Source organism: Pleurodeles waltl, chromosome 6 (assembly GCF_031143425.1).
Source record: "Pleurodeles waltl isolate 20211129_DDA chromosome 6, aPleWal1.hap1.20221129, whole genome shotgun sequence".
NCBI classification, from domain to species: domain Eukaryota; kingdom Metazoa; phylum Chordata; class Amphibia; order Caudata; family Salamandridae; genus Pleurodeles; species Pleurodeles waltl.
In genome coordinates this window covers 214488973-214516691 of record NC_090445.1, presented here as the reverse complement: position 1 = coordinate 214516691, position 27719 = coordinate 214488973, and the positions used below count along the sequence as shown (strand labels likewise).

At 43.8% G+C, this 27719-nt stretch overlaps 1 protein-coding gene across 19 annotated transcripts in view; it reads right to left on the bottom strand.

Moving 5' to 3' along the window:
- Window positions 1-27719, bottom strand: part of GRN (granulin precursor) — a 1029241-nt gene that overhangs the window by 784156 nt on the left and 217366 nt on the right. For all 19 annotated transcript variants that reach the window (XM_069237890.1, XM_069237896.1, XM_069237897.1 and 16 more), the window contains exon 3: window positions 2482-2628. In XM_069237890.1, the coding sequence (XP_069093991.1) occupies window positions 2482-2628 (147 nt within the window). The remainder of the gene's footprint in view (window positions 1-2481; window positions 2629-27719) is intronic.

The window sequence follows — 27719 nt, the reverse complement described above, 5'->3', positions numbered from 1 at the left end:
ACAAAGGTATGGAGGCTGTCCCAGAGTAAGTGTGTACCTCCTTGCCACAAACCTATCAACCGAAAAGGCAGAAGTGGGGTTCTCTTAGGCAGCTATACTAAACTCAGCCCACTGGATCTTTTCCTGCATCTCTGCAGTATCCAAGGGCAGCTTTACTGAAAGGCAACAGTGGTTCAGACACTTGTTCAGATGGCTGCACTACTGTCACCAAGTAAGATTTGCGCTTAACTGTATCTCATGGGAGCTCTAGAACCTCTACCACCTTGAAAAACACAGTGAAAGGAAGCCACCTCATTAGAGGAAGACACTGAAGGCAACTCCATCTGAGTCTTCAGTGAGGTATCCAGCCCACCTGCATTTCTCAGTACAAGAGTTAGCCGTATCAAAGAGCAGAGGAGGAGGGCGGTTTGTTACCTCACATCTGTCACCAGTGCTACAGAATATAATATTCAGCATCTCCACAGGGTCAGAGTCTGACCTAAAGAGTACATGCATAGTTTACCAATATTGCTCGTGTACCTTTCTACTTTTTCATCAGTTGTTGCTCCTTTTGTATGAGCTCGGCCTCCCTTCTGGACCTAGCACAGGAACAGATTTAGGTGAATGTGTTCACCAGGAGCCAGTATTTGTGGCCCAACGTCCGTGCCAGCAGTGATATAATGCAAATCAGAGGCCTCAAGGGTGGCACTGGCTGCTGTGTCAGAGGTGGTTTCAATAGTGAGGAAGTCTCCAAAAGCCAAACCTCAGGAAGCACCACAGAAGTAATGGGGCCTAATGACAAAAGGATTAGCATGCAGGTATAAAATAGTATGGGGACCAAATAGATCCCCCTAGGCCTGAAGGCACTCCGGAGGGACTACTAGCAATGTACACATTGCATTTAGGAAAAAGGAAGAATATGATCATGGATCAGGGAACATGGGTAGGCATGTGACGGGTACTGGATACTGTGGGGATAAAGGAAAAAGGCCCAATTGGGAGGAGTTTCCTCAGGCAGATGAATGAACAAACTCCAGCTCAGATGATGAACCCATAGGTGGCAATGAGTCCCTTGGAAGAAGGCTGTATTGCTTCTTTTTATGCTTGTGACATTTCTCCCATGACCTTGAAGGATATGGAGGGGGGAAGACTTAAACCTTGGCCGGGAATGACAGACAGATGCTCTTCCTAAGTCCCTTTGATAAAGCTTAGACTTCCTCTCTTTGGTCATCTTCAGATTCATGTCGATACAGGGGCTGCACAGCCGTGTGTGATGCTCCAACCAAAGGTACTACAATAAATACCATAGGGATCCATAATAGACATCAGACTGTTGCAATTCTTACAGGGTTTGTATCCGGAACACTTGGAAGGAAACACACTTTACGCTGCACCAAATTAGTACAAATTCTCATGAAGAAACTCTTAAAACAACAGAGCGAGTCTTGGACCTGTGTCAAAAGGAACGATGTCAGCACGTCAGGGTGGGTGCTTTATCGCTACACTGAAGTCACCAGTGTTGTTACCGTCACAGACTTTAAGCCAGTGCATTCTAATGACATGAAAGTTATTGAAAGTTTCCGGATCCACTTTAACAACTTGCGTATTCAAGAGGTGTGGAATCTGCAGGTAGAAGTCTCAATCAGAAATTACATTACAGGAGGCTAAAAGATAACCATGTATTATTCTGGCCCTGGACTACTGCCTGGTCACTCAGTAGAACTAACTTTAAATCAGACTCACTCTGGCATGTCCTGACGTTTGTTAAACTATTGCTGAAGGGTCCCCTAGCACCACAAACATTGACAATCAGTCTTTCTCTACGGTTTCTGTTTTCTGGTCATCCCTGCAGTTTAGCTTAAAATGCTCGTAAGTCATTCCATGCTGGCTATGTCTGTCTTTTAGTCCTAGCTCCTTTTCTGTGGTCCTTTACCAGGATACTTCACCAGAGAGTCAGATAAGGGTGTTGATTCACTCAATGAAGCAATCTTTACATCCTAGAATGCATCTCATCTTTCCACCATTTACAATTCATCTCTAGATTTTGCTAATTAAATCTTACACTTTTTCCACGAATTAGCCAATATCAGTCTTTTCATTTACTGTGAACACAAACAAAATTAGAAGTCTAATATTTCAGGCTTTCCTGGCACATTATTCCTCCTTTGAGTGTTGCAATACTGAAAGGGGTAATTGTCGATTTATATTTTTAAAATGTCATGTCCTTGTTTGGCATAATTATCTTTTCTTTTGCTTGGTTCTTTACTGGACTGTGATCACTGATTTTCCGACACTTTAGAGGTCGTCCTCCTACAAGTATCTCATGGTACTTCCCAGATGTCACATTCTATTATACCAGAGAGCCACAAATCATTTTTTCACCTCCCTCATTCTCCTTTTTCTTCAAGAAGTGCTTTACATAATTCGCCAGTCAGTAGTAAAACCAATGTAATGACTGGCATCCCAGGCAATAGGCAAAACATTGTTGTGTGGCAAGCTTACCTCTTCCCAGGGACAGCAGCCATACAGCCCAACTGGTGTTGTGATGCACGAGTATTCCAATGGGCAGGTGGCCTTGTTAGGACAAAATTTCCCTGAAAAGTCTTTCAAGCTTCCAGGCTGTACCATGGGCAAAGCGTCAAGAACATCCTGAAAAATACAAAAAACACCCATGATTATTACACTAAGCACTGTTCTCCCCACTGGGAAGAATCCTCAATAACTATCACGACACAACCCAACACAGACTTTTCTAATTCAGTGTTGCATAAGAGAAGGCGGACAGACACAAGATTAGGAAATTGTTGCATTTAAGAGCTCAGAGAGGGATAAGAAAAAACATTTGCACTTCTTGAAGACTACCCAAGAATTTGCTAGAAGCAGCAAATGTTCTGTATGGACAGAAACTGCGGCCTAATGAGCTTTGATTTACTGTTTATTTCAACATTCAGCACAAGGGAAAGATATTTGTATTTTTTTCACTGTTGCCGTATGTTAATCATACAAAATTAATTAAAGATAAAAATGTCCCAACAAAAACAAATTGTCACACACTCATCTAAACATATCCATCATATGGGAAGCAAAGATTACACCTATTTTCATAAACTGCTGAATCGTTATCACAATAAGATGATGGACTAGGAGTTTTAAACTACAAGGTTAAGGCTTAATGTATATCAACACCACTTCCACAGACAACTATCCCTTCATGAAGTGCATCCCTATCCTCAGAGAAATTAAAATTTCAAATGAGCAAAGAAATCCCAAGCATTACCCAAACATGGCCTCTGAATAGGACAGAGTATAAAATGAAAGTGCTAGCAGTGTTCATGCCACTTCGATAAATCCCAAGCCCTGGTTAGAGATTTATGCCAGTGGCATCGGGTGCGGATTATAAACATCAATCAAAAAGCGTTTTTGTTGTGCAAGCCAATAAATAAGGATTGCATAACTGGTAATTTCAGAGAGTTCAGCAATAGCACCTTCTAATCACAGTGTACTACAGTACTAGTAAAATCATCAAGGGTGCTCAAAACGTTAGTCAGACCCCCTCCAAGGGAAGGCAGAACCAATCCATATTAACAAGGCCCTCACATGAGACATATGCCTAAAACAAGAAGGAGTGAGGTGTGGAACATCTGTATTGGCTGAGGATAGTAACAGTATTGTACCATAAGACATTTAGCATTAAAGGAAATTGTGGTATTCTAGGTTAGAATGGGGTTTAGAATGTGAAGGTCTCCCAGGAGACAACGACAGTTGGAGGACTGGAGAAGGAGAAAGAGAACAGGGAGAGAAACTGTCTGTGGGCTGAGGTGTTTCTGTATTATAAATATCTTCTGAATAAACTCACTTTACCCTTAAGAAGATCTGTGTACCGGCGAATCCTTTCACTGGCGACGACGTGGGATGAATTTGTGTTGAGACGTACTCGAAGAAAAACGAAGAAACACCTCAACCGGGACTGCGTGATCGCTTGCGTCTTTGGCTGCCTTGTTTTTGGGCACATGGAGCGGCTCAGCGCACCTCCGGAGCTGCTGCTTTTGAAGTCCCTGGGTGCCTTTGTTTTTTTTTTGTTTTTGGTTGTGCTGCGTGCGTGTGGAGCAGACGAACAGACTCTCGTGCTTTGCTCAGGTAACGAGCGCACGCGCTGTTTTTTTTCTCTCTCCCTTCTACTTCCTGTTTTAACGCACACGTCTTACAAAGCGTGTCAAGCCTCGCTTTCACCCAGACATTGTGGACGCCATTTGTTTCGAGTCGTTTCCAAGCTTACAATTACATTTGAGTAATCATCCTGGCAGACATATTAGAACGACATTTTTAGGATCAGTCTCACAATTACTGTGACTGTTTCTTCAATTCTATAGAGTTTTTATACATCTAACTCTGTAAAGATTTTACAAAATGCAGAATGTTACCTGCCCACCGTTTTTTTTATCTTCACCTGGTGAACCACTGATTCCATGGAGAAAATGGAAAAGTGTTTTTGCACACTATGCTCGAGTTTGTGGCACATCCTTAAGTGCAGAAAGGAAAATGTCTCTTCTGATGCATTGTTTAGGTCCTGAAGGACAGGAAGTTTTTGAAAATCTACCTGAACTTACAATTGACGATGCTGGTGACCTCAATGATTTCGAAATTTGTATAAAAAAGCTTGACTTACACTATCTACCCAAAATTTCAACAGTCCTAGAGAGATATCATTTTGGGAAAAGACTGAAAAGATCTGGAGAATCTGTTGAAGAGTACATTACAGTACTCAGAAAATTAGCTTCCACGTGTGGTTTTGGGAGTAGTAAGGATGAGCGTCTGAGAGATCAATTCATGTTGGGCTGCAACATCGACAAAGCAAAAGAATCCTTTTGGACTAAAGACAATCCGTCACTTCATGAAGTTGTATCTATTGCAAAAACACATGAACATAGTTTAGCTTGTCTTGATGAAATCAGGAAGACAAATTCTCAAACAAGGGATGATGAAGTCCATTATGTCAGTCAAGGATGTAGTCTACGAGATAAAATGGGCTCTCAAAAAGGGGTAAAAGATAATTTTAGTGACCCAAGAGTTAAAAAAAATGTACAGGGAAAATGTTATAGGTGTGGTGAGTTCGGTCACTATGCCAATTTCAAAGGGTGCTTAGGTTGGAAGGTTGTCTGTAAAATTTGTGGCAAAAAGGGTCATTTTGCTTCATGTTGTAAGAATATTAATTTAAAAAAGAAAAATGTTCAAGAAATAACGCTGGAAGATGAAGATTCTCCAAAAGAGTTTGTTTTACAAATACAAAACGGAATTAGTGGGCCAGTAGAAGTTGTACATATTGAGGGAGTTTCTATACCTATGATGTTTGATTCTGGAGCTAAGATCACTCTAATTCCTTTGAGTATTTTTGAAAAACATTTGAGAACTGGTGTTAAGTTGTTCAGACCAGATATTTCTCCAAAAGGATATGGGGGTGAACCCATTAAGCTGTTGGGTTATTTCATAGGTTCCATTCAGTACATGGATAGATTCACAGCTGGTAAAATTTACATCTCAGTAAGAGGAGATTCTCTCATTAGTTGGTCTCATCAGAGAGATTTAAGGGTTTACCTTGATCCCAATGAGTCTCCTTCAGTTAGGTTGAAAGATTTAAATTGTATTAATACTGTGGATAATGGTAGACCGTCTTATGAACAAGAATTCTCTAGTCTTTTTCATCCTGAACTAGGCTGTTTGAAGGGATATGTTCATGAGATCAAGTTGAGGAAGGGTGTAATTCCAGTAGTCAGCAAAGTGAGAGGTGTTCCCTTGATGGTGAGAGAGAAGATGAAAAAAGAATTAGAAAAGCTAGAACAAGATGGAATAATTGAAAAAGTGGAAGCCACTGAGTGGTTGGCTCCAGTGGTGATGGCAGTAAAGGCTAATGGTGAGCCAAGACTATGTATTGACTTGAGAGAGCTGAATAAATGTGTGATAACAGATCACTATCCCTTACCTAATATTAACGAAATGTTAGCTCTTCTTAGTAGTGCTAAATGTTTTTCATCCATTGACTTGACCTCCGCGTACCATCAGATTAAACTTCATCAGGATTCTCAAGACTTGACTGCTTTCATAACGCCCTTTGGTACTTACAAGTTTCTTCGGATGCCTTTTGGTTTAGTTTCTGCGGCTGCAGTTTTTCAACGAGCTATGGAGAAAGTTCTTGAAGGAATCCAAGGGGTCAAAATATATCAAGATGACATATTAGTGTATGGTGAGAGCATTTCTGAACACAACATGCGGGTTCGCCAGGTTCTTCTGCGATTAAGGGAAAGTGGCCTAACGTTGAAAGCAGAGAAATGCAAGTTTAATCTGGAAGAAATTGATTATTTAGGTCACAAGATCTCTGCTCTTGGTATTGAACCAAGAAAGGGCTTAGTGGATACAATTGAAAATCTTGCGAGTCCTACGTCAAAAGAGGAAGTAATGAAGTTCTTAGGGATGGCTGAATTCTACAGTAAATTTGTAGACAACTTTGCGGAGAAGACCAAAACCATTAGGGAATTAGTAAGGAAGGGTGTTACGTTTCAATGGGATAAAACATGTGAAGATGAATTTAAGAATGTGAAACATCTCTTGAAGTGTGCTCCGTGCTTGCAAAGCTTTGATCCAAGTCATCAAACCATCATCATGGCTGATGCTAGTGCAAAAGGTCTTGGTGCTGTGTTACTTCAAACTCATAATGGTGTAGAGAAAACCATACTGTTCATCTCAAGGTGTTTAAAGGGAGCAGAATCAAATTATTCGGTAATTGAGAGGGAAGCACTGGCTGTAAACAAACTAAGGAAGTTTGTTTGGGGTAACAAGTATCTTGTGAAAACCGACCACAAACCACTGAAAGTAATTTTTGAGAAAAAAGGGCTGGATATCATTTCGGGTAGGATCAGGAAATGGGTAGTGGCTCTTCAGGAATTTTCTTTTGAGGTACAATATATACCAGGTGCGCAGAATCTTGTTGCTGATTGTTTTTCTAGACTTGTGAATGAAGTCTCAGAATCTGAGGATCAATTTGTTGAGTATCTTGATGAATTTGATGTTTGCCTGATTAGGGAAGGAATAATTAGGGAGAGTGAATGGAGGAGTAATTTATGTAATGATGCAGTGGTGCAAAAGGTTCTTAAAAAAATCAAATATGGTTGGGATGGCACTGAAAAACAAGATCAGCATTTATGTGGTTTTTGGAGGGTCAAAGACGAGTTGTCCTCTCAAGAAGGTCTATTATTGAGAGGTACTAAACTTATTCCTCCGGAGAAATTAAGGGATGAGCTAATATCCTTAGCACATGAGAGTCATCCAGGGATCTCGAAGACAAAGGAAAGATTGAGACTTGCATACTGGTGGCCGGGTATGGATGTTCAAATTGAGCGGTGTGTTAGGAAGTGTGTGGAATGTTCCAGGGCTGACAAAACTTGGATGTGTAGAGTTCAACCCATGGTGGTGAGGGAGTTACCTAGTAAACCGTGGCAGGAGGTTTCTTTAGACATCCTGGGACCTATTAGATATTCCAACGTTGACAAGTATGTTTTGGTTTTGATAGACATGTATTCTAGATGGCCTGAGATTGGGATCACCTCTTCAGTAGAAACTCAGGTTGTCATAGACTTTCTTAATCAGATCTTTGATAGGGAGGGGATTCCTTCTTCCATTCTCACTGACAATGGTGTGCAACTTGTTTCTCAAAACATGGAGAGATTCCTTAGTAACAAGGGAATTATACATAAGAAGGCTTCTCTCTATCATCCTGAGACTAATGGCATGGTGGAGAGATTAAACAGGGTGTTAAAGGAAACAATTCAATTAGCTCTAGCTAATAACAAATGTTGGAGAGAGGAGATTTTGAACAAAATCAAGAATTACAGACTAACTCCACATACAAGTACAGGTCTTACACCTTTTGAATTGTTTAGGCACAGAAAACCTAATACGCAGATGTGTCCATCTTGGGTTAACGACAAGGTGGGGTTAGAGCATAACCTGGGGTGTAGTTTAGAACATAAAATAGACAGGGAAATTAGGAAAACTCTTGAAAGAAAGGCGAATTTTGACAGACGGAAGGCGGTAAAGAAAATTGTGATTTCAGTGGGTGATGTTGTCAAAGTGAGAAATCCGCGATTTGGTTTATCTAACACTTATTCTAAATTCTCTTCTCCTCTCAAAGTGATAAAAGTCATGAAGAATGCTGTAAAGACAGAGGATCATAGGATTTGGAACATTGGGAGAATTGTAAAAATCTCTGGGGATGGTGATAAAAAATATGGGAAAGTGAATGAAGAGAAATGTGAGCAAGGGGATAGCCATACTGCACTAAGAAGAAGCTCAAGGGTCTCTAGACATCCTAAGTCTCTAGATGATTTTGTTATCTCAATGTAAGAATATGTGCAACAGAGTTATTTCATTACTCTAGGGAGAGTTGCACTTATTCTTTTCTTACTTTATATGTCTTTTAATGAATGCACTGTATTTCATATTAGTTATTGTTTCAATTTTCAATTACAATTTCTATAATTGTACTGTATGTTGCGGGTTTGTTTTTTTTCTTTTCTAATTTATAGCATTGTGTTAAGAATACATATTTGTTTTTTTAAGTTTTGTTAATGAGGGGAAGATGTGTGGTATTCTAGGTTAGAATGGGGTTTAGAATGTGAAGGTCTCCCAGGAGACAACGACAGTTGGAGGACTGGAGAAGGAGAAAGAGAACAGGGAGAGAAACTGTCTGTGGGCTGAGGTGTTTCTGTATTATAAATATCTTCTGAATAAACTCACTTTACCCTTAAGAAGATCTGTGTACCGGCGAATCCTTTCAGAAATCCTCTTTTAGAACATTTCATATCCACTTTCCATTTGGAATTTACCCCAACTGGACCTTCGAGCTGAAAGCTTTGTTGAGCATTGTCGAGCTTTATAAATAACAGAGATGAGCTCTTATCCAATGTCAGCAAAACGGAAGCAGCTGATCAGTGTGAGACAGCCTTTGAGTTTTCAACTTAGCTACTAGGCCTGAATATTGAACACAAAGTGTACAGAAGCCATCTTCAAGATGTTGCAAGCTCTTCCAAACGCATAATGAAGAATGTGAAAGAGGTCTAAAATCCTCTTATTATCCCAACCTCCAATCAGCACGTAAATCCAGCAGCCACAGACAAAGAAAACTTACCTTCAGGAAAGCAAAGTACAACTGATAAGGGAAGAGTGGCAGTGTTTAATGTGCACCAAGCCACAAATTTCTTCCAACGGCAGCCGTACACTTTTTGGGTGGAGGGACACCTGGCTGCTAAGATAACGTTACAGACTTCGGGCTGAAGGTCAAAATCTGTCACTGCCGCCGCTTATTCTCCATGCAAGAGGGCGGCAAGTTAACAGATTCAAGTGCAGAACCCTTCCCTGCTGCTCTCACAGAAGATCCTCCGAAGGGGCAGTCTGATCAGAGGACCGAGGGCATGCTCAATAGCTCGGGCAACCAAACTCTCAATTCCCAGTCTGGAGCCACAAGGATTACTTTGGCTCGGGCATATCCTTTGGAACTGTGGGGCAGATGTGATATAGGCGGAAAGGCACACAGGAGGCCTGGGTTCCACCAGAGAGAAAGCATCTTGCAGCGATTGTTGCTTTGGAAACTCCAACGTGCAATACTGTGGCAATGCCCGCTATGTCAGCAGTATCCCTGAGGAGGTGAACAGATCAAATCAAGGCTCTCCACACTGCTGAAAGATACCTTGCACCACCTCTGGAAGGAGACACCAATCATGATCAACTGAGCATTGTCGTCTGAGTTTGTCCACTCTTACAATCGGAGAGTCTGCCAGATATTGAACGACCAGGGATATGCCCTGCTATTCCACGTCCTGAGTTGCAGAGCCTCCTGACAAGGGGTCCACAATCCCACCCCGCCCTGCTTGTTGCAGTGCCATATGGAGGTGGAGTTGTTTGTGAACACCTACACCATCTTTTCCTTGAGAGAGTGAAGAAATATTTTTAATGCCAGCCAGATCACCCTGAGTTCCAACAAGTTGATGTGGAGTTAGGACTCCACCGGAGACTAGACGCTTCTGATCTCCACCTCTCCCACATAGTCACTGTAGGAAGTTGGCTCTGTATGTGCTATTTCAAAGTAAGAAGTAGCATGCACAGAGTCCAAGGGTTCCCCTTAGAGGTAAGATAGTGGCAAGAAGAGATAATACTAATGCTCTATTTTGTGGTAGTGTGGTCGAGCAGTAGGCTTATCAGAGGGTAGTGTTAAGCATTTGTTGTACACACACAGGCAATAAAAGAGGAACACACACTCAAAGACTTAACTCCAGGTCAATAGTTTTTTTATATAGAAAAATATATTTTCTTAGTTTATTTTAAGAACCACAGGTTCAAGATTTACAAACAATACTTTAAATGAAAGGTATTTCACTCAGGTATTCTAGGAAATTTGAATAATCACAATAGCATGTACAGTTTTGACAAAAATGGCAATAAGCTATTTTAAAATTGGGCACAGTGCAAAAATCAACAGTTCCTGGGCGAGCTAAGTATTTGTTAAGTTCACAGGTAAGTAAAACACTTACAGGGTTTAAAGTTGGGTCCAAGGTAGCCCACAGTTGGGGGTTCAAGGCAACCCCAAAGTTACCACACCAGCAGCTCAGGGCCGGTCAAAAATTCACAAAGTTGGCAGGGGTTGCTCTGACTTCCAGAAACTCAGGGAGGCGTAGAGTCAGCGCAGGTTCAGTGGAACGAGGCCTAGAGTGCCAACGCTCCCTCGTCTCATCAGCCGACAGAAGAGAAGTCAAAGAGCGTTTTGACTTCTAGTGCCTCAACTTACCTGATCGTCCCCAGGATTTGGAAAGGGACAACGACTATGGAGGACTCTGCGATTGCTCCTGGGACTTTCTTCTCAACCGGGTCTCGACTTGTGTAGAGTTGTGTCGGCCACCATCAGCTTAATGGACCGCTCCCTCAAAGCCTTCGGGTGCATAGCCCAACACTCTGAGCACGACTTTAGGTCGTGGTCGCGCTCCAGGCACCAAAAACACACGAGGTGCTGATCAGTCATGGACATCACCCTATGACAGGATCCACAGGCCTTGAACCCGGTCTTTCTCGACAACATCCTCGATGCACCAGGAGTTAAACAATTCGAAAAAACTTCAACAAAAAGTCAAATAAAGGCAGTCAAAAACTGACTGAGAGGTAGCTCTCTTTGGACAAGCGCTGGCTGGCGCGGAAAGGAAAGAACAGACATCAGCGCACCGGGGTGGCACCTATATAGGACCTGCAACATCATATCTGCCGCGGATGATACAAACAGAGCTGTTCGACGACACTAATGGCGTGCAGGAGTACTGCTCAAGAAAAATCTCTGGATTCAGACTGACGCCTCAGGGAAATTCTAAGGTAAGGAATCTGCAACAGGACGTCTCTATCATATTTACCCAACACCCACTCATGGCAGTAGATTAATTACTACTGACCTGCCCACTATAAATCCAGACTGATTAGGATGGATCAGTGTGCCTGCTGTGAATATTGGCATCCTCAGGCAACTAAATATTGCTGCCTTATTTATTAAGGGATAATAAATGCTGATAGAAGGCGCAGTGCCCGGACCCTATATTGTTTAACATTAACTGTTGGTGGGAGTCGGACCAGGGTGAAAGACTGAGTGTACAGTTGAGAGGGTGCACATTGCTTCAGGAATCTGAGAATCTTTAACTGTGCTCGCCAAAAACTTCAGTTCCTCATTCTCTGCATCAAAAGTTACCAGAATGTATTTATATGGTCCAATTATGTAAATTTCATCCACTTTGGGATCATGTGCATAAAGTTGAGCATAGAAATTGTCAGACTGAATCACTTGGCCTTACTGTCTATATGTTGTCACTCGTATGAGATTGATTCAGCTCAATTCAAGAGTATTTATTCACCCCTCTGATCAACATGGTTGGAGTACTATTTTAACTAGGAGTAGTGCTACAACTTGTAGCTCCACTTAAATCAAACGGTTCCTTGTAGATCCTGGTATTTATAAGCAAACCCTTCTCCCTAGAACTAGGGCATTAAGGATGGTCTCAATCCTCCAAGTAAACCAAATAATATTCCCCAACCCACAAAGTAGAGCTGCTTAAATCTCTCCCTTAGTAGTCCAAGGTGGCTTCTCAAACACTTGCAAAAGCAATGTAAGGGTTTCACTGGCTTCAAATTATGGCTTCAAATTATAACTAAATGTGTTTGGATAGAAGATTATGGAAGACGAGACCCGTAGGCAACCCAGACCAGACTCTCCACACACCATTAGGCTTTTCAGTAAATTACAATAGATCATCGCGTCTGTGAAATCAGTTCAGTACACTACTGGACCATGGTTTGACAATCAGTTGCTCTCCTTGCCAAACTGCCAGCGAGTAGAAAATAATCAATCCACAAAGACTATTTGTGAAATGCTGAATAATGGTTGAATCTTCTGCTCATACCAGGTCTCCGTCACCAGACATCTATCAGGTAACAGAGTAACATCAGATTGTTTACTGTTCACGTTCAATTGCAGAGCCAGATTAAAGTTTTCACCAATAATTTCAAGTGGTGATAAGCCAGGCACATTTGAAATAAAAATAAATAAATAAAACTTTCTAATTAGGACTCTTAAGCACTGTAGCACCACCATAAGAGCCTCTAACTACTGTGATAACAGCACATAGTCATGTAAAAAGCAACTGCAGCGAACAAGGATCTAAACTTCCGGAGCCACCCACATTGGATGAGAAATACCTGCTCCACCCTAAAAAAAAAAAAAACATTATTTTGATATTGGTTCTCAGGAGGCATTAACAATGTGTTAATGCCATACCCACCCACCGCTCCCACAGAACAACCCTTAACAGGTACTGAGAAACATAGGATTTAAGTCCTAGCTTCGCCAACGTCTGTCATACAAGCATTAGCCCCCAACTACTTCTTAAGAACAAAAAACTATCTCTTAAGAACAAAACGACAATAATAGTCCAAGTGCACGACTGGTTGTAATAGACGTGTCTCAGATTAAGTGTAAGTCGCATCACCAGTCCAAGTCCATTCAAGCACAGCACTAGGTGTTTGGTAAAGCATACTCTTCCACTCTAGACAAACCTGATCAGTAGTGATAACTCATGTGGATGACAAATTGGTGGGACAGTGCGCTACGTAAGGTGCAAAACAGTTTATCTCAACAGGGGAGCTGAACAGTGGCACTTCTTCTCCAGTGAAGTAGTATAAAAGAAACAGAAGCGCTTGTTCCCAATCCAACTGCATTGGTCACTTTTTTTTTTTATAGAAGCAAGCCAATCAGATGCCATTGTAACCAACAACAGCTGTGTCAACAGACACAACCTTCCACAAACTACAGGGCACAAAAGGAAGGAAACATGATGCAGAGAAGCTACAACAGTGAGCAGTGCACAGGACTAGGTGATGAAGGCAAGAAATACGAGATTGTGAGCACTTTCTACCAAGAGTCTGAATTGAGACCAAGAGGGAACCCCCACCTTTACCTGGGAAACCCAACATTAAAGTTGTGGCTTATCTGCTAAAATTATAAACTCACATGCCTGCCTTAAAATTACAAATGTGTTACTTCACTATAATAGAAGCCTAACGAAATATGAAGGGGCAAGTGCTCATATGATAGTATAAACTATAACATATTGTATATGCCTCTACCCCCACAAACCCCCCCCTCCCTCACATAATAATCAGTCAGAATTGCCTGGTGCAGGTAAGAGAAACAATTTCTGCAGATTTTAAATTTTGGGAGGGGCAAAGGAAAGGAACTAAGCAGGGATAAAGAAAAGAAACTAAACATGTCCCCTCAAAACAAGACAAGTGACATTCCTTAGTAGGACCTGAATGCCTCCCAAATCTACAACAGTACTAGACCGCAGTATTCAGTAGTAGTGCACAGTAGCTTGTAGGGGTTTATGTTAGGATGACGCAGTCTAAAAGTCTTGAGGCTACTTGTAGTGCCATTTATCCGCTTGCAGGGGTACAGTGTGGTGCGGGATATCAGGTAAATGTAGAAAGGTACCTCTTTTGACATGGTCACCCTACCTCTTTTTGCCTGCATTTTGGTGTGATATTAACTGCTAGTGCACTGGGCCCCTGCTAACCAGGTCCCCAGTTCCAGATCTTTCCCCAAAACTACACAGTCATTTTGCACAATTGGCAAAGTCACTGGATCCCACTGTAAGTCCCTGGTAAATGGTATCCCTGGTACCTAGGCCATGGGGTACTAAAAGAAGGCACGTGAGGGCTGCAGCACAAATTGCACCACCCTCAGGGACCATTTTACCAACTGCCAACCATGCAGCCATTGCAGACTGTCTTGGTGCAGAAGTAAAATGAACACACAACATGGTACACAGCCCGATGTCCCCCAACACTGCAGGTAACATATGTAAGTCACCCCTCTGGTAGGCCTTATAGCGCTACAGCAGGGTGCATTATATTACATGTGAGGGCATAAGTGCATGAGCAGACATGCCCCAGTTATATCTTTGTCGATTCTCAGACACAGCAAGCGACCAATAAAGCCATTTTAAGTACACGTGCTGGACACTGGTCATTATAAGTTCCAGAGCTACAAGATAGCTTCACTGAAGGTAGGTAAGTTTGGTATCAAACATTTTATATTAATAATGATGGCTTTATTAATACAAGCACTCAGAGGGCACTTTAGAGGTGCCCCCTGAAAACCCACCAACTCCTTGCATGGACACGGACTGGTCAAAACCAGTGCAGCCACCTTAGACAGTTCTGACCCCACTGAGCGGAGCACCAACACTCTCCAGGGCTCACAACAAAGGCTTGCTCTGGTCATAGGTGCTAACACCTCACCCAGGCAGGGTGAACATTCCAGGGCGGGGAGCTTCAAAGGCCTTCCCACCTTTTTAATGCGACCCAAACCCCTCCAAATAGTAGAGAAGGCCGAACGCCAATTCCTGACCCACTTTTGACTGCAGGACTGCTGGGAAAATTAGGCATATTAGGAAGTGTGCCCACTTTATGCCAGTCCCACCCTTAAAGTGGACGAGCTGAAGTGGACATTACCTTTTAGATGTATCCATCTTGTCTGAAAGGAATGTAGGCCACTATGGAAATTGTTTTGCCCACTTCCCAATGGAAGTGGTCATAAAAAGGGTGTAGTCATCCTAAAGGTGAGTAGTCCATTGAATACAACCTGGCACTCCCTGTAACTCCCCTAAATTCAGTAGTTAGGTGGCACCCCTGAACCCTAGAACTAAGATTCCTAACTACCTAAGAAGAGCCGGACAAGACTACAGACACCTAATGACTTGGCCGCAGCCCTACCAGCCTGTCTGCAGCCCTCAACGATCTTGCGCCAAAAGACAACCCGTCCTCCAGCCCAGCGATCTCCAAAGCTATGGGAGGGCTGCCAGCCTTTGACAAAGATCAAGCTCTCCCGAGAACAGCAGACCTGTTCAGGAAGAAACCAACTTTAAAAGAAAAAGAACCCTGCCCTGAGGAACTGCGAAGCCACATCTGGACCCACCTCTGCACCTGACGCCCATGGCCCAAGTAGCCCACAGGTCCTGTGAAGGTACCCCAGCGATCCTGAGCCCACCGTGGGATGACCCCTATCAGACTGACTCGAAGCCTGCAGCCTCAAACTGAAGACTCCCCCTGATTGCGACCTGCCCAGTAAGCTGTTCCCAGAGCCAAAGGACACCCCTGCACTTAAAACCCCAGGGCTTCTGGGAGTTGGGCCATCTGTGTCCCCAAGTCCCCTAGCATCAGAACTTACCTGTCCAGCTGTGAGTTTTTTTTTTTTTGAGCCTCCTGACCCTAGTTTACAGCCTTTCTCAAAAACCAATCTCCCTTATTGGTTAACAATGGGCACACAACATTGTGTTGGCATGCTGCACCTGGCCTCCCCCATGCCACTGAGGGTGTATGTTTGGTGCTGCCTTGTGCTTACCTCAACCCTAGGAGATTGACTCCTGACACCGCTTTACTCACCTGTGAGCAGAGCATCATCGTTCACCCTAGTTTTCATTGTTTAACACTGGGCACCTGACCCTGAACATGACCTCTGCACCCATCCGCCCCGTGCCACTGTGGGTGCACTCTTGGTAGTGATTTGAACCTTGCCTGGTGTTGACCTGAAACCCCGAACACTGGCTTTGTAAGTCGTTTACTTACCTACAAAACTGCATTCATGTTTTCCTCCCATAGGACTACATTGAGAGAACTTTGAAAATTGCACTATTTTTTAAATTGCAAAGTTGTTTAGCTTGAATGTTTAGTTACCTGACTACTAAGTTCATGGGTTTGAAACATACATATAAAAAAAATGTTATTTTTATAAACTGGTCTCAGATTTATTCTTTGAGTGGATGCCTCATTTATTGCCTCTGAGTACAACAAATGCTTAGCACTACCCTCTGATAAACCTAACTGCTCGTCCACACTACCACAAATAGAGCATTAGCCCTATCTACTTTTGCCTCTGCAATACCAACTGGGGATCCACTGGACTCTCTGCACAGTGTACTTCATTTTAGTGCTCTATATGAAGAGCCAGCTTCCTACAATGGTAGAACAGCAGTGGGGTCTGAAGCTTTGTATTTGCTGATACCACTTGGTCAATAAGGGACTACATAAGTAAATTCAAAAATTGCCTTTAGTTAAACTGCATTTTTTTAATGACTATTTCTCTGAATGTCTAAAAGTAACTGTTACGGCTCTGGTTAGGTCCCTGTAGCTTAACAGTAAAACTTAAAAACTTACTGCAGTTAGGACTGCAAAAACTGTGTTAGGTATTTTTGTCTAACTCAAAAAAGACCAAACTTTAGTAAAATAATGAGTACCTCAGAGGACAGGGTTGTGGAGCTCGACCTCACCCCTTGCACATTCATCTCAAACACAGAAAACTGAGGGGGGCTCTATAAATTGTATTTTAAAAAACTGCCTCAAACCCTACCAGTGCAAAGCTCCAGGAGCTGCTGGCAGAGTATGAGAAAGCCCATCCGTTGGAGCCCCTGATAATGAAAATCAGGGCAAATCAACTGAAAAGGCGGAAAGGGACCCTCCTCAATTGGAAATAGAGGTATCTGTACCCCAAGTGTCTAGGACACCTCCCTCTAGTGAGGAAGGCTCAGGTTCCTCAAGGTCCAGAGATAGAATCTCTGAAGAATAGGTTCAGCTATAGCAAGGGAAAGAATGGAAATAGGTTTAGCACCCATAAATTGTTGCAGCAATTTCGTAAGTATGGACAGAGTAGAGCACTGTGACTCTAAAATCCCAAAAGGGTTTGTCCCAAAGTATGAGGAAGGTGATCATAGGGCTCCTAAAATCCACTTGCAGTGGTGAGTCTTATTGAGCTATTTTTAATACTTACTGGTCCCTTCTGGCACTGAACAGGTGTTCTTGTTCAGTTGAAAAGTGGAAAGGCAATAAAAGATGCCTTTAAATCTTGTTCTTATGTCATATTTGCTCTGTGTTCACAGACCGAGGTCAAAAGTCAGTTTTTCTTACAATTAATCTTCCTTCTGACTGCAGAGTTCCAGGACTTTGTAAGGTGAACTGTGTGACCTGCTGCTTAGAATGTAAAATAAAAGGATATAAGGTGTCAGGTTTTTCCTATCACACAACGTTTAAATGACTAAGTCAACTTTGCAAACATTTCAAAATATATTTCCGTAGTTGTGAAAGCCTTTTTTAGGGGCGAGCGCAAAGCACTCGTCCCTCTTCTAATATCTTAGGGGGATTTTAACCACGCCCATGTTCCATCAGTCACTTTTATTGGTTTGTGGGCATGCCTTTTAAAATCCGCTTGTTTTCATTCATGAAAGGCATGCATACGTCATGCCTTTTCCAGTGTTTAGCCCTCATCGAGAGCACTGGTAAACTACTAAAAACATACGGGTCTCCATGTTTTTGGTATGGTTTCTGGACTGCTTTTCCCCTTTATTTCGCAGTGCGATCACGCTGTTTTTTACACAGCGCATTCACACTTTCTTTTCATTTAGTGTGGCATGAAAAGTCCAGTTAGGAGTTTACAACGCTAATAGCTCTAACTGGACGTAATGCGAGACCTAATGCATTGCAAATGCTTGTTTACATTTCTGTGTGATGAAAAAATATTTTAATAGAATGAAAACAATCAGAATACATGTTGATGTGCAAAGGATAGGTTTTCTGAAACCCAATTGTCACATATAGTTTTACAAGTAAACTGCAAGTTAGTGCAGAGGTTTTTGGACATTTCTTGGAAAGTTACTGTGTTTAGATGAAAATATGTTACCACATCATGGTTTAGTTATATATTTATTAAAATTGAGAGTTTAAACAAACTGAGAAACACTCCAGCCCTGATGACAATGTTGTTAGTAAACTAAAAGAAGTCCTAGGTTATGTGGGCTAGACTCTTGTGATGCGTGCAGCAAACTTTAGTCTATTTAATCAAATAAAAGAGGTTTGTTTTGTACTGCAGAAATGCTGACCTCACATATCTGAAGGTGCAATCGTGTGAGAATGAAGAAAAAGGCAACTCTCTAAACTATTTGCCTAGGATCACACAATTTGAGACCCGTTTACGGGTCAAGTACATTACAGTTAGGTCGAGTAGATTATTTAAGTTACTTGACCTGCAGGTCTAGTAACATTTTAACGATTTTTTGAGCCAAGAACTAAGTAGTTCACAACCTATGACAGGGCCTGTGTTTCATTAAGATTGGGCAAACAGCAGTGGGGATTTCTCCTTAGGGAACTTTTCAGGAAAGTGTAGTGTTAGACTCCTCAAACTGAATGAGGCAGATGCAACATCCTACGATCTCATGAAGGCTACCCTGATTGAGAGATTTGGTTTGACTCTAGAGGAGTACAGAATCAATTCAGGAAAACTCAAAATACCCAGAGTCAATCCTGGATTAATTTTGTGGACTTCTCAGAAAAAACTCTAGGTGGTTTTGATGGAGGGTGTGAGTGTCTGGCGCACAGCAAGATGGAGGCTCGTCTTTGAGCTCTGGTGAGCCTGTTGCATGAACCAGTGGAAAACAGACAGCATACGGCAGCACTTCACCACCCCTAACGGTGAGGACTTAGATTGAGTCACTTAGGAGCCTCTTTTGACACTCCAACCCACCACACCCATTTCATCTGCATCTCACGACCATACCCAAGATGGCAGAGTGAAGGGGCAGCTGCCGAGCACAACCTAAACTACCAGATCTATGAAGACTACAGATAACATTAGGGACATTTTGAGGTATGACAGCATGAAGTTCACGGCTTCCCTGACATGAGCGTGCCGTGAGATCTGCTATACCGATTGCTTGAGGCCTCCCAAGTGTGGTTGCCAGACCTGAATTCTCTAGTCAGTGCAAGCGGCCCTCTGGCCCCCAATTTTGAGCCCTGACCTGTAATCGGCACCCTGCGTGGCCTACTGCAGAGACTAATTGAGGCCCTTCCATGGCATATTCATGCAAATAATCAATGATGTGGACATAATAACTTTAAACAGTGAAATAGGGACACAAAACTAATGCTTCCAGTACGCACTCCTGAGGCCTGCTATCCCTCCCTCTTGAAGCTCTAGAGGCTGCCCAGGTGGCATTTCATAACCTGGCAAATTAGTGGACCATATTTAGCAGAAAAGTGCAATCCTCTATCTCAGACGGTCATATCGACAGCAGTTTGATTATATAGAAGTACATAATCATCCTCCCTAATTGTGATCAGGTGCGTCTCCTACTTCCTAAGGCATCCTTTCAGCTAAGATAGTGCCACTAAGGTTTTTATGAGTGAAAGTCACACATTCCTGTAGCACCTGTATCAAAACAGCTGCAAACAATGGCAAGTGCACATATATCCTAAGAACCTCCAATCAATCCACATTGAAGTATATGTAAGTATATCTCCTGCCCTGAATAGTCCATGGCACATGAACTTACAAGTGTGAAAGTAAGCAGAAAGTCTGTGAGATCAACACGTAATCTTGCTATTAGATATTCAGTTTTAAGTCGAGGTATCATTGCTCAAATAGTCCACTTGCACAGTTATACTGTGATCTAGTCTCAACATGGTGGAATCCAAAGAGTCTATCACAAAGGAAAGGGACTCCAAAGCCACCCTCAAATGAACAAAACACTCACCCCCTATGCCCGAGTCACCTGTGAGGGACAAATCAGACCACTTCTCCACACAATGCAATTTTGCGCAAACTAAACAGTGCATTATGTGGTCCAGAGCCCTAAAACAAATACTGACTTACTCCATGTGGAGGTGGCAGCAGTAAGTAACAACCTTAAATATCTGAAATTAATGGTTACAGCCACAGAATCAAGGATCAGTAGGGTCGAAGACTTCAACAATGGTCCATATCAGAGGATATCCAGCTTGGAAAAGACAGTAGCAACTCCTCAATCACAACTAACGGAACAGGAAGTTGTGAAACCGGAGAAGCAACCTTCGTATCTTTGGAATCGACCAAAGAGTTGAATGCAACTACAAATTGGTTGTTGAATTTCTTATCTCCTGGATCCCATCTGCCCTACAACTGGCCTTTGACAGACTTCGAGAGGGCCCATAGGGTCCCCACCTACAAACCAAGAAACACAACATCACCAAGAGCTATGATTATCAAACCACTAAGACACCAACAAACAAAACAAATCCTATCACAGACTAAGAAAATTAAAGTGATCATGTGGCAGAATCAAGAAGTATCCATCTCACAAGACTACGCAAAAAAGAAACTGGGATCTGTCAGAAAGGCTTCCTAGCATTAAGGAAAAGACTTAAGCTGATGGAGATCCCATTCCCTTTTGCTGGACCGTCCAAATTCCGCATCACCTACAGAGGTCAGACCAAAAGTGTTTCAGACCCTGCAGAGCTAACCACGTTCCTGTACAAGTCAGTCATGAATGGAAGCTGAACCCTCCAACAAGGTATCTCCGAACTTTACTCTGTGATCACTAATCTTTTGATTCAACAACACAAGCATCGGTCTAACCTTTCACTGTTGCTGACTCTATAATGTGTCTATTAATGATACTACTACAACCCTCACACCAAATGCATATACACTCTCTCTCTCTCGTGTCTGCGATCCATGTCCAACAAGGGAAGGTCTCAGGGACTGCTGCAGAAGCTAGGATTGTAGATATCCCAAAAGTGGCTAAGCATCGCACAGACCCAAAGAATTACCGCCCCTTTTCTTAATCAATATGGAAGCAAAACTATTTGCTCAAATTCTAGCAAAACGTATCGAGTCTCTTATCCCACAACTCATACATAGCTCCCAAACAGGATGGTAAGAAATACAATCCGTACCTTCCTGCAGCAGCAATTGGGCTGGATGCAGAGAAGGCATTTGACAAGGTATACTGGCCTTTCCTGCATGCAGTGCTAGAAGCCCTCGACTTGGGTAAATCCTTCATTACTATGACGATAGCCCTCTACACCAATCCTCAAGCAAATATTTGGATTAATGGTGAACTCTCCTCCGCTACTGACATTCATCAGGGCATGAGACAGGGCTGCCCCTTGTCTCCACATCTATTTCTATTGCCAATAGATCCTTTGCTCTTACTAATTAATTCATCCCCCAAGATCACAGGCTTTTAATTCAGGAGCAAAATTTATAAAACCTCAGCATACGCTGATAACATACTCATATTCCAAAGATACAGAGCAAGCGACCCCCATCGCTAACCAGTATAATAAAAGATTTTTCTTGGGTCTCTAGCTACACATTCAAGAAGAATAAGACTGAGGTATTCCCACTTAAGCCGCTCTGTTTCGCTGCACATTTGGGGAACACAGGCCTTAAAAGGCAACCAAAACAACTTAAATATTCTGGTATTTGGTTTGCCAAGAACATGTCAGAAACACTTCAAATAAAGGAAAACAAAACCATTATTAAAGTAAAGAACATATCAGACTCCTGGTCGCCCAAACATTTCTTGGTGAGGCAGGATTCAAACCCCGAAAATGGTTACCCCAATTTTTAATTTCACCACATCTATTCTACCAATGCAACTCTCCCACTCCATCTTCCGTAATATAGGGAAACTAACATCGGCCTTTCAATGGAAGGGCAAAAGGGCTAGAATCTCCTTCAAGGCCCTAAAAAGGAGCACCCATTAACAGGGATGCAGATTACAAAACTGGCCTTTATACCATACTAACAAGTTACTTACCTTCGGTAACGCTTTTTCTGGTGGATACACCAGCTACCTGTGGATTCCTCACCTTATGAATTTTCCCAATGCTCCAGCATTCGATAAAGATCTTCTTCCCAGCTCTTCATGTCGACGAGGACGTCACAATTGCACGGCTCCGCACGCGACTCCGTCTGACGTCACTGTGGCAATAAGAGGTCCTCGCCGGCGTGCTGACGTCCGTTTCACCCATTTTTTACATGCCTTTGAGGCAAACAGGTGAAAACCGACCTCACAATACCACAAATGAAAACATACATTTAACCATGTTGATGTAACACAATTACAACAATTATTTATATAAAAATTAATTAAACCATATATACACTTGTAATACTAAAGACCAGACAGGCAAAGGGGAGGCGGGTGGGACTATGAGGAATCCACAGGTAGCTAGTATATCCACCAGAAAAAGCGTTACTGAAGGTAAGTAACTTGTTCTTCTGATGGATACAACTACCTGTGGATTCCTCACCTTATGAATAGAGTCCCAAAGCAGTACCGCACTTGGAGGTGGGTGCCTGACTAGTCACACCAAGAAATCCTGCAACACAGAACGAGCAAAATGGCCATCCATACTGACCTCTGAATCCAAGCAGTAGTGCTTCGCAAAAGTATGAAGGGAAGCCCAAATTGCCGCTTTACAAAGATCTACCACTGGCACACACCTACCCAAAGCTAAAGTGGCAGCCTTAGCCCTGGTAAAATGAGCTCTAGTACCCTCAGGAGGAATCTTCTTTGGCTAACGAATAACAGATCTTAATGCAAAGAATGACCCACCTAGATATGGTTCTTTTATGGACTGCTTTGCCTTTCATCTTTCCTACATATCCAACGAAGAGTTGGTCCTCCAACCGAAAGTCCTTTGTTCTCTCAATATAAAAACTGAGAGCCCTTCTGGGGTCCAAACGATGGAGTCTTTCTTCCTGCTTTGAAGTCTAGGAGGAGGGTAGAAATATGAAAGGGTAATAGACTGCCCCATAGGGAGGTTTAACACTAAGGGCCTGAAGCTCACTCACACGCCTAGCAGACGTAATAGCTATCAGGAAAATTGTCTTAAAGACTAATAATCTTAAAGGACAAGAATGCATGGGTTTAAACGGTGAACCCATTAAAAAAGTCAAAACCAGATTTAAAGCCCACTGAGGCATAAGAAACGGAGTGGGAGGAAATTTCTTTGTTAAACCTTTCAAGAACCTAACAACAATAGGTGATTTAAACAAGGAAGGTTGATCCGGAAGGCAAAGAAAGGCTGACAGTGCTGACAAACTTTGACATTCGCAACTGCACAACCCTTCTGTGCTAAAATTAAAGCAAACAGCAGAACATCAGACAGATGGGCTCTCAAGGGATCAATTTGTTGCTCTACACTCAAAGCCACAAACTTTGCCCACCTGCCGGCATAAACAGTCTTACTGGAGTGTCGCCTGGCCGATAAATAACATCCACTACCTCTGGTGGGAGAGAGAAAGAACTCAGAATGCCCCATTCAATCTCCAGACATGAAGGTGCAGGCTCTGGAGGTGGGGATGTAGAACCTGCCCCAGCGACAGCGAGAGGAGATCTGCCCTGAGAGGGAGACGGAGCAGAGGGCACAGTGAGGGTTGGAGAAGGTCCGTGTACCACAACCTTCTCAGCCAATCTGGAGCTATTAAAATGACTTGGCCGATCTTGGTGAATCTTCCTCAGAACCCGAGGAATCGAGGGTATTGGGGGGGCGGAAGGGGAAACGTGTAAAGTAACTTGTCGCACCAAGACATCTGAAACGCGTCCCCCAAAGCTCCTTGCACCGGATACTGGAGGCTGCAGAACGACAGCCAGTGCGTGTTTGAGTGGCAAACAGGTCTATCTGCGGAGAACCCCACATCCGAAAGATGTGACGGACCAGATCCGGATGTAGACACGCCACTTGTGATCGGCCAAGAAATACCAACTGAGACTGTCCGCACGTACATTGAGAACTCCGGCCAGATGATTCGCTACCAATCAAACCTGATGGTACTGAGCCCAGGACCAGAGCCGGAGAGCCTCTCTGCAGAGAAGGTATGACCCCACTCTTCCCTGCCTGTTGATATACCACATCACAGTAGTGTTGTCAGTCAAGACTTGACCTGACTGACCACGAAGAGACGGGAGGAAGGCCTTGAGAGCCAGACGTATTGCCCACAATTCTAACAGACTTTTCATATCAGTCTGTTCCACTGGATGCCAAAGACCTTTAATCTCCAGGTCCCCCAGATGAGCTCCCCACCCTAGAGTGGATGCAGCCGTTATGACCGTGGCCACCGGAGGCAGCAGTGAATATAGCCTTCCTTGGGAACGGTTGCCGTCCACAGCCCACCATCGTAGATCTGCTGCAGCGTCTTTGTAGATCGATATCGACTCCGAGATCCCCTTTGTGTTGAAACCACTGCCTGCGGAGGCACCAATGAAGAGCCCTTGTGTGCCAGCGTGCAAGAAGCTAACAGACCGAGCAGGAACAGGACCTTGAGGACTTGAACAACAGCTCCATTTTGAAACATTGGAATCAACGCCTGAATGTCCTGAATCCGCTGAGGCAGAGGATAGGCACGATTCAATGTTGTACCCAGTACTACCCCTATGAACAGGTTCATCGAAAAGCCCAGACTGAACAACTGAGTTGTCATCTGCAAGTGATGCAGCACGCGCTCTGGAGACTTGGCTTTGATCAACCAATCGTCCAGGTAAGGGAATACAGATATTCCGTTTCTTCTGAGACTCGCTGCAACCACTGCCATCACCTTTGTGAAGACTCGAGGTGCTGAAGTAAGACCAAACGGAAGGACCACAAACTGGTAGTGTTGCAAAACCGGAGATACTTCCTGTGCGACTTGAGAATAGGGATATGAAAATAAGCATCCTGCAAGTCGACAGACACCATCCAATCCTCTTTGTTCAACGCCAGAAGTACCTGCGCTAGAGTCAGCATCTTGAATTTCTCTTGCTTGAGGAACCAATTCAAAATCCTCAGATCCAGGATAGGTCTCAATCGACCATTCTTCTTGGGGATCAGGAAATATCTTGAATAACAACCCTGACCACTTTCCTGCTCTGGAACCAACTCCACTGCACCTTTCAATAACAGGATTCGAACCTCCAGCTGCAACAACAGGAGAGGGTCTTCTGAACAAAACGAGGGACGGGAGGGAGAACTCCCAAAAAAGAAGGGCATATCCTTTCCTCACAATATTTAGAACCCAGGAGTCTGATGTGGCTAACTCCCACATGTGGAGAAAAAGGCGTAACCTTCCCCCTACAGGAGAAGTGTGGCTCAAAATGGGCAGAAAACTAGGGCTGCTTCCCTGGTTGTCCCCCAGAGGAAGAGGATGATGCAGGGTGCTGCCGGGTGGCCCCTCTTGTCCGAACCCTCCCCGCCCTATAAATAATCTATATGGGAGGCTCACAGGCTGTTGGACTGTGAACTGGGGTCTCCCACGATAAACAGCTCCACGCCCAAACCCCCTGAACCTCCAAAAGGACCTGAAAGGAGTAGCAGTGGAAGCCTGCAGACCCAACGACTTTGCTGTGGCCCTACTGTCCTTAAAGCACTCTAAGGCAGAGCCAGCTTTAGCTCCAAACAGCTTTTCTCCATCGAAAGGCAGGTCCAACAGTGGTCTGGACATCCGTAGAAAAGCCAGAGGACATCAACCATGCATGCCTCCTGGTAGCCATTGAGGTACCCATCGCCCTGGCCACTGAGTCTGTGGAATCCAGGCCAGACTGGATAATCTGCTTAGCGGCAGCTTGAGCCTCTCACAGGAGCTTACCAAATTGTCCTTGCATTTCCGGCAGCAAGTCTGGAACCATAGCTTTAGCCGTGTCCATCAGGGCGTGCACATCTCCCTAACACACAAGTAGCATTAGCCGCTTTCAGGGCCAAACTGCAGGAAGAAAAAGTCTTCTTGGCCGACTGCTCCATTCTCTTGGACTCTCTGTCCGAAGGAATAACAGGGAAGGAGCCCGGTGCAGAACGTGTCGAACATGAGGCCTGAACTACCAAACTCTCAGGAGTGGGATGCTTTGACAAAAATCCCAGATCTCCCAGAGCCACCCTATACCATCTTGCCACAGATCTGTTCACAGCTGGAGATGACACAGGCTTCCTCCATACCTCTAAAATAGGCTCCATAAGAGCATCATTAAATGGAAGCAAGGGTTCTGCTGAAGCTGAAGAAGGATGCAGGACCTCAGTCAAAATATTGGTTTTAACCTCAGCAGCCGGCAATGAAAGATCCAAGAAATTTTCCGCCTTCCTGATCACAGAACGGAAAGAGGCCGCTTCCTCTCTAAACTACCCTGGAGATGAAGGATCCCACTCCGGGGAAGTGTCTAGCCCACTGGCTGAGTCTAGGCCCTGATATTCCCCCAAGGGCTCAGCAATCTCTCCTTCTAATAGCTGTCTGATACTCCTGTTCTTCTAAAAGCCTCAGTGCTCTTCTGCGCAACCTCAACCTGGCCTCCAACCTCAGCGTCGACAGAGTTAGTCTATGTCGATGACACCGGCTTCAGGACTGATAGACGCAGACCAGGAGAATGAAACACTATGATCCAAACCAGATCCTTCTGGGGCTGGAGCGGATCCCAGGCTGTCATCCACGTCGACTGTGTATGAGGCGACATCACCGGCGCCGCAGGTCTATAAGGTGATGTCATCAGCGCTGTAGGCATTTGAGGCGAAGTAGTCGGCGCCGAACCAGCATTCTCAGCTGGATAAAAGGGCATGAATGGCGCTGACTTATAAGGGGCGAGGGAGCCCAATGTAAATGCCAAAGGACCCGTGGGACCAGCCGGTGAACCAGCAGGGGCCATTTCATTAAACATGGCATTCAAAAATTCCGCCGGATCCGCAGGATACCGCTGATCTTCATGCAGCACTAGCGCTGGCTGGGCATCAGAATCCTGCACCCCAGGCGAAAAGCGAGGACTCTCTTGGGGCGCAACCACCTCGAAGACCAGAGAAGCCTGAGGGCTTTGAGGCTGTGGAGTCACAGTTGGACTAATCTTGCACGGCACCGTCTAGATGTAGACCTGGATCGTGAACGACCTCTAGCCGAACAGTGCAGAGAGTCGTGTCGGCGCCACTTCTTATGCTTCTTCGACGAAGTATAAGACGATCTCCGATGACTTCTGTGCCCTTTTTTTGCTTTAGCCAAAAAGAGTTTGGCTTCTCTCTCCTTCAGCGCCATCAGATTCATGCTTTGGCAGGACACACACACTCCTGGACATTATGCTCCGAACTTAAACACCAAAGGCAATCATCGTGAGGGTACGTAACCTACATGCCACCTCCGCATTCCCAACAAGGTTTAAACCCGACTTCCTAGGGGGAGACATTGTAACTAGAAACAAAAGGGAACACCTTCGAAACAGTAACAAGAGCTAGGAGAAAACAGTTTGCGTCGAAGGCACGGAAAAAAGGGAACTAACATCAGCACGCTGGCGAGGACCGCTTATTGCCACGGTGACGTCAGACGGAGTCGCGTGCGGAGCCGTGCA